This window comes from Chroicocephalus ridibundus, chromosome 5 (genome assembly GCF_963924245.1).
Source record: "Chroicocephalus ridibundus chromosome 5, bChrRid1.1, whole genome shotgun sequence".
NCBI lineage: Eukaryota > Metazoa > Chordata > Aves > Charadriiformes > Laridae > Chroicocephalus > Chroicocephalus ridibundus.
The window spans coordinates 7,898,276-7,910,786 of NC_086288.1; the positions used below are offsets into that span (position 1 = coordinate 7,898,276).

At 54.7% G+C, this 12,511-nt stretch overlaps 1 protein-coding gene across 1 annotated transcript; it reads right to left on the bottom strand.

The window, feature by feature from the left end:
• Positions 1-11,598: 11,598 nt before the first annotated feature.
• On the bottom strand, positions 11,599-12,511 carry PLAC8 (placenta associated 8). The gene is made up of 3 exons (XM_063336628.1): positions 12,406-12,511; positions 12,043-12,167; positions 11,599-11,706 (listed from the first exon to the last, which is right to left on the bottom strand). The coding sequence occupies exons 1-3, from the start codon at positions 12,509-12,511 to the stop codon at positions 11,599-11,601; spliced, it is 339 nt and encodes a 112-aa protein (XP_063192698.1).

Here is a 12,511-nt window from a genome sequence, read left to right on the forward strand (position 1 = left end):
GTGCACTTGATCCTGCTGTCTAAATCATTGATGAAGATATTGAAGAGTCCCAGTACGGATCCCTGAGGGACACCACTTGTCACCCCTCTCCATCTGGATATCGAGCCATTGACCACTACCCTCTGGATGCGACCATCCAGCCAGTTCCTTATCCACCAAACAGTCCATCCATCAAATCCGTATCTCTCCAACTTAGAGAGAAGGATGTCGTGGGGGACCGTGTCAAAGGCCTTGCAGAAGTCCACAAGATGACTTGTCCACTGATGCAGTCACTCCATTGTAGAAAGCCACTAGGCTGGTCAGGCAAGACTTGCCCCTGGTGAAGCCATGCTGGCTGTCTCGAATCACCTCCCTGTCCTCCATTTGCCTTAGCATAGCTTCTAGGAAGATCTGTTCCGTGATCTTCCCAGGCAGGCACAGAGGTGAATCTGACAGGTCGGTAGTTCCCAGGGTCACACAGAATCATGGAATCGTCCCTTTCTACCCTTTTTTAAAAATGGGTGCAATGTTTCCCTTTTTCCAGTCACAGGACTTCACCTGACTGCCATGACTTTTCAAATATCATGGAGAGTGGCTTGGCAACTACATCAGCAAATTCCCTCAGGACTCTGGGGTGCACCTCGTCAGGTCCCATAGACTTGTGTATATTCAGGTTCCTCAGGTGGTCACGAACCTACAGTGGGAGGGACTTTGTCCCGCAGGTCCCCATCTTGTGATCCTTCAACTCAGGAGGTGTGAGGAGAGAGGCTGGCAGTGAAGACCGAGGCAAAAAAGTTGTTGAGAACCTCAGCCTTCTCCTCGTCTGTTGTTACCAGTTTGCCATTCTTGGTCGTCAGGGAGGGTACGCTTTCTTTAACCTTCCTTTTCTGGTTGACATATCTGTAGGAGCCCTTCTTGTTATTCTTAGCATCCCTTGCCAAGTTCAGCTCCAGCCACGCCTTGGCCTTCCTGACCTCATCCCTACATACCCAGGCAGCATCCCTACACTCTTCCCAGGACACCTGATGCTGCTTGAACTGCCTGTGCCGTTCTTTCTTGCCTTTTAGTTTGACCAGCAGGTCCCAGCTCAGCCATGCCAGCCTCCTCCCTGTCTTACTTGATTTCTTACACCTGGAGATCGAGAGCTCTTGTGCTCTGTGGAAGGCATCCTTGAAGATCTGTCGGCTCTGTTCTGCCCCCTAGTCCCTGAGGACCATTTCCCAGGCGATCCGATTGACTAAATCCTTGGAGAGTGGGAGGTTTGCTTTCATTTCTGAGTGGGTCAATACAGAGTTGTTCCTGTCTTCAGACATGGAGTAGACCATCTAAAGAAAAGCCACAGCTCATGCTTGCACTGCAGCCTGAACCACTGAGTAAAAGGTATTCAGCCTGTCTTTCCGCAGTTTCGGGAGGTGGCTGGGAGTTACTTAATTTCACTGTGACGTTTTGTCTCTCAGAGAGCGTGTACTAGCCAGGCTGCTGGAACCGTGTTATCAACTCTGCTAGCTGCTGAGATGCTTGGTAGTCTTGTATATAGTACAGAGCTATTTACATTAAAATTGGTAATAAAATATTATAACAAAATGATTCCTCTGTGATAAGGCTACCGATTTTATCAGAGACAGTGCTGATTCTGCCGTCTCGTTGGCTTTATTAGTGCAGGGTTCCCAGGGGGATCAAGGCTCAGGTACTGCTGCAGGGCTTGAAACCTGCACCACAGAAAACATGTGCAAAACTCACTAGTAAATTTTACCCTGATAAATTCTGGTAAATCTGTTTCTGGTTTTTATCTGTTTGGGACTGTTTTCAAGGCCATGCCTGCCCTGGCTGCTTATTTGTTAGATGAGAATGCGTGACAAGCATTCATAAAGCTTTTCCTCTTCTAGCTTCTGACAAATCCGTGGCCACATCACAAAAATACGTAAGGGTAGTAACTGATTAAACATGGAGTTCAACCTTTCAGACTCACGTTTTGTGCTCCCGTAAGATGTGTGACACACCCAAATCACACAACTGACCTTTGGTCAGTTCACAATACACAACCTTGAGATGTTACACACATCGCGAGTCGGGTATGGCCTTATCAGACAATGCTCCCGAACAGCTTTCATGCGTTTGCATGTGCTGTTTAATATTAAATCTGGCAGAAGGTCACCACACGATCCGTCCACCAACCGGACCAGAAGGTGGAACCTGTGCAGGTGTCACGCTAACGACAGTGAGGTCCCTGGGTCTGCGCCTTCTGGGGTCAGAGGTGAAAAGGGCTTGGCGCCTTCAGCCCAGCACTCGAAGGCAATGTTTAAAAAACATAATAATAATTTATTATATTAAAAGACTTGAAGTGATGAACATGAGGAAGGGCTTAATCATAGAATCATAGAATCATAGAATTGTTGAGGTTGGAAGGGACCTTTAAGATCATCGAGTCCAACCTTTAGCCTACCCTGACAAGAGCCACTTCTAAACCATGTCCCTCAGTGCCCCATCTACCCTTTTTTTAAACACCTCCAGGGATGGTGAATCCACCACCTCCCTGGGCAGCCTATTCCAATGTTTAATAACCCTTTCAGTGAAAAAATGTCTCCTAATATCTAATCTAAACCTCCCCTGACGTAACTTGAACCCGTTTCCCCTCGTCCTATCACTTGTCACCAGGGAGAAGAGGTCAGCCCCCATCTCTCTACAGCCTCCTTTCAGGTAGTTGTAGAGGGTGATAAGGTCTCCCCTCAGCCTCCTCTTCTCCAGGCTAAACAACCCCAGCTCCCTCAGTCGTTCTTCACAAGGTTTGTCCTCTAACGTTGCTCGATATTACGCTCACCAGGAATTGTTCCTGAGCTCTGCATCAGGCTGGCATGGTACCGTACAGTACTTACAGCTTGGTGTTGGATGCAAATCTCTCAGGAATCCTTTTGGTCTGTCCCGTTAGCCCTGAAAATAACATGACGGGCCTTCTCCCTTGAAGGCTCAACATTCACACATCAAATTCTTTCATCCATGCCCCAGAAAAGTACCAGTTAAATCACCACGATGATAACATCACATATTTCGCTTGAGTGGCAAGTTTCCCAGCAGCTTCCCTGCTTCTTGGGGTGGGCTTGCTTTTCTGTGTTCCCCCCTCCTGAATTTAGGCTCAGAGCTATACTCCTCCGCAGCCCTGCCCTCCCTTGTCTTGCGAGTGTCTTGCCTCTACTTTGCTTTTTAGACCAAAAGCCTTGCATACTTGAAAGTTAACATACCTAGGAAATATTTAAGACCTCTGTTTCCTATCAGTGAACAGAACAGTCCCCTAGAGCTGCTGCCACCCCTGCTGGTGAAATCGCACCTAACCCCCCCGTGAGTTGTGCCAGCCCCAGTGCGCTGGTTGTGGTGGCACTTGGGGAAGGCGAGTGTGTTGCGGAACTGTGCCTCCAGCAGACTGTGGCTCCCTTGTGCTCACTCGCTGGCGTGCGTTCCCACCACCCCAGGGGGAAAACAGTCCTCCAGGAATTGTCCACAGCGGAGGTGACAAAATAGATGCCAAAGGGCTCGCTGCACGTTTGCTAGCCACGCCGGAAATAATGGTGAAGCAAACAATAGGAGAACCAGGAGAAGTTACGCTATCCGTCGTTCTGTGTAAAAATGCTGCTGCTTTATCAGAGCAGCTGATCTCTCCCACAAGCTCCTTCTAACCACCCTGCTCCATGTCCACTGTCATACTTTGCCCCCCAGCTGTCTGATTTCTTTGAGACAGCAAGTCCCCGGGAGGGAGTTGAAGCACCACCGGTGGCAAGCGCTGCACCAACTGTGAAATGTCACGAACACAAACAAGTAGAGGGGCAAAGACAACTGGATAGATACACTCAGAGTTTTTACATCCACTCGTTGCTGTTCTAATAGGTATCAGGGACTGTTATGTTTCCTTCCTACGGTTCAATTGCTCTGACCTCGTGCCTGTGCAGAAATTTCCTGTCATGGGGGAATTGCCTGTGGGCAAACAGCAGCAGCAGGGTGTCTCTGGAGAACTCGTTCCCCTCCTTACCCTGGACTGTTAAGCAGGTGGGCCTCCTCAGCATCCTTCTTCCCTGGTGCCCTCTAGCGACTGCCACTCTGCTCTCCCAGCTCATTCTGCAGAGAGGATTTCTAAAATACAGAGCCGCTTAGAGGCCAAGCCCACGGGAAGAAAATAAGTAGCATCCAGTTTGTCCTGTAGTAACAGTGCGGGATGTGAAACCGGGTGGTCTGGTCTACTTTCCCGTACTTCATGCGGGAATACCAGCACTGCTTTGCCCCGGGTGAAACAAAACCGAAGGAATGGCAAAAGTCCTTCTGCAAAGTCTGGGGAACCACGCTGGAAAAGCAGGAAGACCGTTTCAGGAAGAGCTTGCATTACCTGTGCTTTTGCCACCATCCAGCGTATTAACAGTCACAGTGGATTAGCCTTTAATTAAGAGACCACCTCAATAGAACGGAGCCTGAGCTGCTCGTTGGGTGCCTGTGAGGCTCATTCGCCAGCACTGCCTATAAAATCCCCTCCTGCACAGTGACTCTGCGCGACTTCTGTGTATTTGCACGTGTGTAGGAGCAATCCAGGGCTCCCGGGTGAGCTTGTGGAGGCCGTTTGCAACTCCCCGGTCTGAAATGGAGCCTCTCCAGACACGTGCAGCAGCTCTGTGTGCTCTTACTGATGCTTTGCCAGCGTCAGAGAACAGGGAACTGCCGGCAGCATGTTACAGGCTGTGCCTGCAATGACACAACGTATGGGGAGATACTTCCAGGTTCCCCCCACATCTGCACAGGAGGCCCTGTGTGCACAGCCTACCCAAGACAAGCTTCTGTGCTACAGCTGCAGAGATCTCCCAGACCGACGCATCCTTGCCTGGCTGACTCCCAACTCCATGACACGGATCACCTCTGACAAGAGGATCCAGGGAACTACAGGTCTGTCAGTCTGACCTCGGTGCCTGGAAGGTTATAGAACAGATCATCCTGAGTGCCGTTATGCGGTACGTGAAGGACAACCAGGCGATCAGTCAGCACAGGTTTATGAAAGGCAGGTCCTGCTTGACAAACCTGATCTCCTTCTATGACAAAGCGACCTGCTTGGTGGATGAGGGAAAAGCTGTGAATGTTGTTTACCTGGACTTTAGTAAAGCCTTTGATACCATTTCCCACAGCATTCTCCTGGAGAAACCGGCTGCCCATGGCTTGGATGGGAGTACTCTTTGCTGGGTAAAAAACTGTCTGGATGGCCGGTCACAGAGAGTGGTGAACAGAGCTAAATCCAGCTGGCAGCCGGTCGCAGGTGGTATTCCCCAGGGCTCGGTATTGGGGCCAGTTGTCTTTAATATCTTTATCAATGATCTTTATCAATGATCTGAAGGAGGGGATCAAGTGCACCCTCAGTCAGCTTGCAGACAACACCAAGTTGGGTGGGAGTGTTGATCTCCTTGAGGGTGGGACGGCTCTACAGAGGGATCTGGACAGGCTGGATCAATGGGAGGAGGCCAATGGTATGAGGTTCAACAAGGCCAAGTGCCGGGTCCTGCATTTCAGTCACAACAACCCCATGCAGCGCTACAGGCTTGGGGAAGAGTGGCTGGAGAGCTGCCTGGGGGAAAAGGACCTGGGGGTGCTGGTCGACTGCCAGCTGAATATGGGCCAGCAGTGTGCCCAGGTGGCCAAGAAGGCCAACAGCATCCCGGCCTGTATCAGGAACAGTGTGGCCAGCAGGACTAGGGGAGTGATCATCCCCCTGTACTCGGCACTGGTCAGGCCCCATCTCAAGTACTGTGTCCAGTTTTGGGCTCCTCACTACAAGAAAGACATTGAGGTGCTGGAGCGGGTCCAGGGAAAGGCAATGAAGCTGGTGAGGGGTCTGGAGAACAAGTCTTACAAGTAGGAGCTGAGGGAACTCGGGTTGTTCAGCCTGGAGAAAAGGAGGCTGAGGGGAGACCTTATTGCTCTCTACAACTGCCTGAAAGGAGGCTGTAGAGGGGTGGAGGTCAGTCTCTTCTCCCAAGTAACAGGCAATAGGACAAGAGAAAACAGCCTCAAGTTGCACCAGGGGAGGTTTAGACAGGATATTAGGAAAACTTTCTACACTGAAAGGGTTATTAAGCGTTGGAACAGGCTGCCCAGGAAAGTGGTGGGATGACTATCCCTGGAGGTATTTAAAAGACAGGTAGACGTGGTGCTTAGGGATGCAGTTTAGTGATGTTTTTGGTCAGCTGATGGTTGGACTCGATGATCTGAAAGGTCCCTTCCAACCTAGACAATTCTATGCATCTCCTAAATAAACTCAAGAGGAGGGGTGACTGGTGAGGAGTCCACGGACCACAGCCAAAATTAAGCAACAAGTCTTTAACATAAAGCAAATTTTCACTCGTCTGCCTGAGTGAGACAGGAAAGGTGGGACACTTGTTCTTTCTCTTAGACAGAGCAGTGGGGAAGCGCAATGGGGAAGCACAGTGCAGGACGCCTCAGGTCAGAGCCCATCCCAGCCATTGCTCATGCCGCATGCAGCTGCAGGGCAGAGGGACTGCTATGGGGGCGGTTGCCAGCTCTGCCACTGAGGTGCCTCACCTGGGGGTGCCGTGGGGCACGTCCATGTCCCTCAACCTCCCTGGGACGTGCTGCTGCCCCGACTGGTCCCAACTGTGCTTAGCCCGAGGGCTGTGGTGCTGCCGGTGCAGGACAGCTGCAGTGGTGCCGAGTCCTGGCACACAGCACTGGGTACAGCTGCTGGTGTCATCTCCTGCCCCAGTCTGCAGCGATCCCATGGGAGAAACAAGATTCCTGTGGAAAAACAGCCTTGACACATCTCCCATTGACAGGAAGAGGGTAAAACAACCAGAGCATTGCCCTGAGCCACACGCCAGCAACTACCTGTGCAGGGGCCCTCTGAAGCTCGGAAAAAGTGTAAGTCCTGTGGCTTTGGGGCTCAAAAACGGAGGGCAAGTGATGCATTTATGAAGCTCGGGAAAAGACTAACTCACTCGTGTATTTTGTGGACTTGAAAAGGGAGGCTCAGGGGGAATTTGGGGCAGGCGGGGTGTTTGTGGAATGAGAGGGTGTTGGAGGCAGGGTGGGCAGGGTGCGCGGCGCTCCACTGGAGATGAGGATCACGTTGGCCCCTGAACTTAGGGAGGCTGGCATGCACCAGGCCGAACTCAACATGAGGTGGGTGAAAGGTGCGTTCTTCCAACCGTTCAGTCAAGGTTTGTACAACCACCGGAATAGTTATTAAATAAACAATATTTAGGCAAAGTAAAATTATGACAGTTAATATTCAGGTTATGAAAATGATTGATTTACAACTTTGTCAAAAGCCCAGGCTGCTTTAATTAGCTTGTCACAAGAAGGAGCTTCTACAATCCAGAGCTGGAAACAGCAGGAGCATCTCTTCTCCAGCATGGGCAGTAGCTGGTGCTAAGATAACTCAGCACTTCAAATAATCTCATCTGGAATATCCACTAACCGGAGATGAAATTACTTAAAGCACAAGTGTCCATCAGCCAGAGCTGTAACAAGCAGAAGCACCTCGTGCCTGGACTGTCCAGGAGCAGGAGCTGGAATTACCTGAAACTGGGAGAAGCCCAAATGTCCATCTGTTGGAGCTGCAGTATAGATGGAGTATCTGTTAGCCAGAGGTGGAGCATCTCAAGTCCCAGCTGTGCAGTAGCCAGGGCCATGATTTGGAGCAGGCGCTGAAATAACCTGGAGCTTCTTCATATTCCCAGAGCTGTGAGAATCACGAGCATCGCTTATCCGGAGCATCCAGTAGCTGGAGCTGTAACAAGCCAGGTGGGCCCAGGCACGGCTGTCTCCAAGGAGCTCTTCCCAGCAGGGAGGTAAGTTGTCCTTCTGTGAGTGGGGAGCCCAGCCTCTTCCCTCAGGGATTAAACTGATGCCATGTGCCATCTCAGTCCAGCTCCCGAGGGCAGAAACGAGGTGGGGGTCCCCCAGCTCTTCCCGGTGCAGCCCTGCTGTGAGGGCGCAGGTGAGGCAGCAGCACAAAGCAGCAGACTCTCCTCCCTCCCTTGTGGGGGGAGAAAAAGTAGTTAGAGCTCCCGGCCGCACAGCTGAGCCCCGGAGACCCCTCAGATGCCTGTCCACTCCCCAGCCAGAACTCAAATCTCTCCCCAGAAGGACAAGCGAGAAAGAGCATCGTGCCCAAACCCCGCTGCTGCATTTCAGCGCAGCATAAAACTGCAGGGAGCGGCACTGAGGTGACCGAGGGGGTGCAGCTGGCTCTGACCCCAACAGCTCTGGCTCCACGTTTCCTGAAGTCCCTTTGCAGCTCCCAGCCCCTGAAATGTGAGGCAAAAACCACTGGGGAGGGGCTCTGAGGGTGCCTGGGGGAGCTCCCTACGCAGCACTGACCACCCTCGGGCATTGCCTGCCCCACACCTGTGTTTGTGCAGCGCGGCGAGAAGCAATGGGGGTAGCCCTGCTCCAGCGGTCCCTCAGCCCGGCCGCAGGGGCAGCCGGAGGTGACCCAGTAATGGACTGGCCAAGAGGGGCAAGTGCTGAGCTGGGAGTCCCAGGCATCCCTGATGAGCTCAGCCAGGAGCTGAGAGCTCCTTGTGAGCCAGGGGACAGGAGCTGCAATGCCAGCGCTCACAGAAACTATGACAAGAGAGAGCTGACCTTCCATCAACAGCTGCTCTGTCCAGTGGTGTCCTACATGCCCGCTTAACACGCCTACACCAAAAGGGTGTAAAAGTAACGCGGTACCTTCCCAAGACAAGCTTCTCTGCTAGAGCTGCTCTGTAGAGATCTCCCGAACAGACGGGCCCTCGCAGGGAAGCCTGGCCGACTCCGTGGTGCGGATCATCAGTGATAAGGATTCTCCATCATCCTCGCTCCTGGCAGCGGTTTGGAGAGTGTGATACCAGTAACACCTCAAATCGTACATATAGGTGTGTCTATAGGTGAGTGATAATAAGTACATCCTTGCTTTACTGATCGTGATTTGTAGTAACTTGTAATAAATCGACAGAAACAAAGCCTCTGTGGTGTTGTGTACTACAACATCCTGCAAACCTCCTGTTGCAATCCTCACACGCCTGAGGGTCATGTCACCCTCACAGGTTGTGGCAGTGACTCCTGTGCAGCCAAATCAGCTTGGCCTGAGGCTCCCACAGGGACACAGGCCCCAGCTGGTGTCACTCAGCTCAGCCTGGTGCAGCTGTGCCCACCCCACAGCCCCTGCACAGAGGACGGGGGTCCCCAGCAGGGCCGGAAACCAACACCGGGCACTGCCACCCACAGCAGGGATTTCCTGAGCAGCAGCTGGTCCCAGCCCCGGTGTGCTCGACCCCATGGGGCTCTGCTGTGGGCACAGCATCACCCACCTCCCTCCCCTGTGGCACAGCACCTCCTGCGATGTGATCCTGAGACCCCCCGTGCTTCGGCCAGCAGCGAGAGACCCCCAGCTCAGCCCTGATGGTGCGGTTGGGTGCGAGGATGTTTGGCTGCTGGTTTGTGCACTTGCTGGGCAGCACCTGCAGCTCCTGTGTCCCCCAGTATTCCTTGGATGAGGTGGGCACTGGTGCCCTTCACCCAGGCTCGGGGATGGCTGCTGCTGTCTCGTCACTGCACTGCCACGGCATTGCCTGCAAGGACAAGAGCCCGGTGACAACCCAGGTTCCTGTGGGGGTCAGAGCTCTGGTCCCAGCGGCCTGAACCCCTGTGTGTGTTGGGGAGAAACACCTGGAGAGGAGACCCTGTGATCAGGGATGGGCAAAGCTATGGGGTCCCATGTGCCCCTGCCAGGATGGGCAAGGGGTGGAAGGGCCAATGACTGGCAGGTGACACCATGACAACCATCAGAGTGGGAGGGGAGGGCAAGGGGTCTGCAAGAGCCCCATGCTGGGGACACAGGGCTCGCCTGTCACTGGAGAGAGGGGACTCCAGCGCTCATGGTTGGGTGGCTTTGAAGACCTTGACCCCAGTTCTTCCGCGAGCTCCCAGAGCGGCAGGACTGTTGCTGAACCGGCCACCCCAAATCACACCGCTGCCAATGCTGCGGGGGAAGAGGCGGGGGGGGACACAGGGGCTCAGACCTGCCTTGCCTGGCAGGCTGTGGGAGATGGGGCATCCAGCAGCCAGGAAAGGGCAGAGGCGACCCAGCCACGGTTGGGCCGCGCACAGGCCGGCACAGTGTCATCTGTCCCCACAGCAGACACACGCGCTCCTTGTTAGCACCCAGCGGGGGCTGGCACCGTGCCACGGCCGCCCGCTCCTGCGTGTGTGTTTTGAGCGTGCAAGCGTGTGTACGCGCTGACGGCGGGGGCACAGCCTCACCCCTGCAACGCCAGGGATGTGGCAGTGCCGTGGCCACTGTGCAAAATGCCACGGGAGCTGCGGTGGGGAAAAGGGGGCGGGGGGTGTGGGGGGGTGCGTGAGTAAAACCCACTCCTGGAGGTGCCAGGACAGAAGCGCAGATGTGCCAGAGCCCGAGGGCCCTGTGCAGCCCCAGCCCCACCACCCATTCTGCGCAAAAAGCACCTTTTACCGTTAAAAGCACCAAAGCTTAAACCAATCTGAGCCAGCGCTCGGCATCTGTAGGGCAACCTCAGCTCCAGAGTTACCCCTTCCTTCTTCTTCGCCCTGGATAAACCCCTGCACCCCCGAGCCCCAGCGAGGCGCAGGTTGTCCCGGCTCCCGCAGCACCCACGGCTGCAGGGGTGTCACCCCACAGAGAAGAAGCTCCCCCACAACAGGCTCCTAACGAGGTTAATGCGGAGGAAGCCGAGTGGGACTGTGACCCCCCACATTGTCACCGTCGCTCCCCAGATGCCTTCTGTGCCTTGGTGCCGGGGGTGGTCCAGGCAGAGACAGGGACGGGTTCATTGCTCTCGGGCCTCTGCGAGCATGGGGTGCTGCTGCCGCCAGCTCTGCACGCTGCCAGTGTCCGCAGAGAAGCTGAGCTGCCCGCAGCAGGCGTGGGTTTTGTTTTGCTTCATTTTATCTTCTCACTGAACTTTGTGGTCTGGTCTCATCCCAGTGTGGGTTCTGCAAGAGAAAGTCTCCTTTATCCGATAAGCGCCTCAGCATTGCTCTGAGTGCACAGCGTACAAAAGCACGATGCTGTCCTCTGGTGCCGCAGGAGGACACAGAGAAATAAACACCACCACGCCGACAGGAAGACAAACTCTGCTGTTTATTGCTGGTGTTACCCAGGGAAGGAGCAATCAACCACAGTCAAGGCAAAACCCCCCCTCCGTGGTGGGTTTCCCGACAGCCAGGGCAGTGGTGAATCTTTCCCGCCGTGGCTCTGCAGGGCACAGTGAGGATGGCGGCATCTGCAATGGGATGGGAGAGGAGGGTCAGGGAACAGGGCCGTGCCTCGCCACAGTGACACAGAGAGTGTGTCCACCCACCTGTCTGCGTCCCCCGCCCTGTCCTGCCTCGCTGGCTGGACCCAGTGATGGGCCCTGAGCAGAGCCACCATCCCGCAAGAGGTTCCCAGCAGCATTCCGCTGCGGGACAGGTCACCCTTTCTCCCGGCCGTTGCTGTTCCGGCACCACAGCAACGCTGTGTCTCAAGGCAGGCGTCAGTGAAAAGGGAGACTCTGGGAGCCCACTTGGCTCTGTGCAGCAGTGACTTTATAGTCCGCCGCCAGCACGCCCGGCTTACCAGAATATGCCCAGCTCCCTCCTCCGGTTGATGTCTCTCTTCAGCTGGCAGAGCGAGCACATGGGGCAGCACATGGTGGCGGTCCAGTCATCCAGAATAGAGCCCTGCGGAGCGAGGGACATCGTATGAATAACCCCTTCCCACCTCAGCTTTTAAGTTTTCCTGTTCGTCATTGTCAACACCGCCGGGCAGCTCAGCCCTGTCCCCGCAGCACGCTGCCGCTTGCGGCCAGCGAGGACCGGGATGAGGCAGTGTGCGACGGGATTAGCTCCAGCTCACCGCAGAGACGGAGACGTGTCCCCGGCTCCCTGCCTGCAGGGCTGCCCGCGCAACTCCCCGCCACTGCTCTTCCCCTCAGGCACCTCTTTCTCCTTCCCTGAGCCCACACCCCGGCAGCCAGCTCGTGGCTGTTGTTGCCAGCGGGGCAGTTGGTCACTGACCGGGATGTTGTATCTGGTGCGGTAGAGCGTCCTCATGGCCACGCTGGGGCCGCACAGGCAGCACTCATCCATGTCCTGGGCCACTTGGCACCCCAGGCAGGTGAAGCAGAAGGCTCCGCAAACACCTGCAAGGCAGTGAGACACGGGCTTGGCTGAGAGATGCAAAAAAAGAGGAAAACGGAAAAGCCAGGCAGGGATGCAGCCCTGGGAGCTGTGGCTCTCGACCTCAGATGAGAGCTGCTCCGCTGTTGGTACCCACAGAAGTGGGGTTTGCAGCAGGCGCGATGCCACAGAAGGCATGGAGAAAACACCAGAAGCACATTGTAAGCCAACAACAGGAATGAGGGGTACGTATGTACTCACACACGCCGCAGTCGGAGCAGCAGTCCAGCAGCCCCGACTGCCACTCGCCCGCCCGTGGGGCAGCCAAAGTCTGGGGCTGGAAGGTGATCACGCTGGGAGAGGCCAT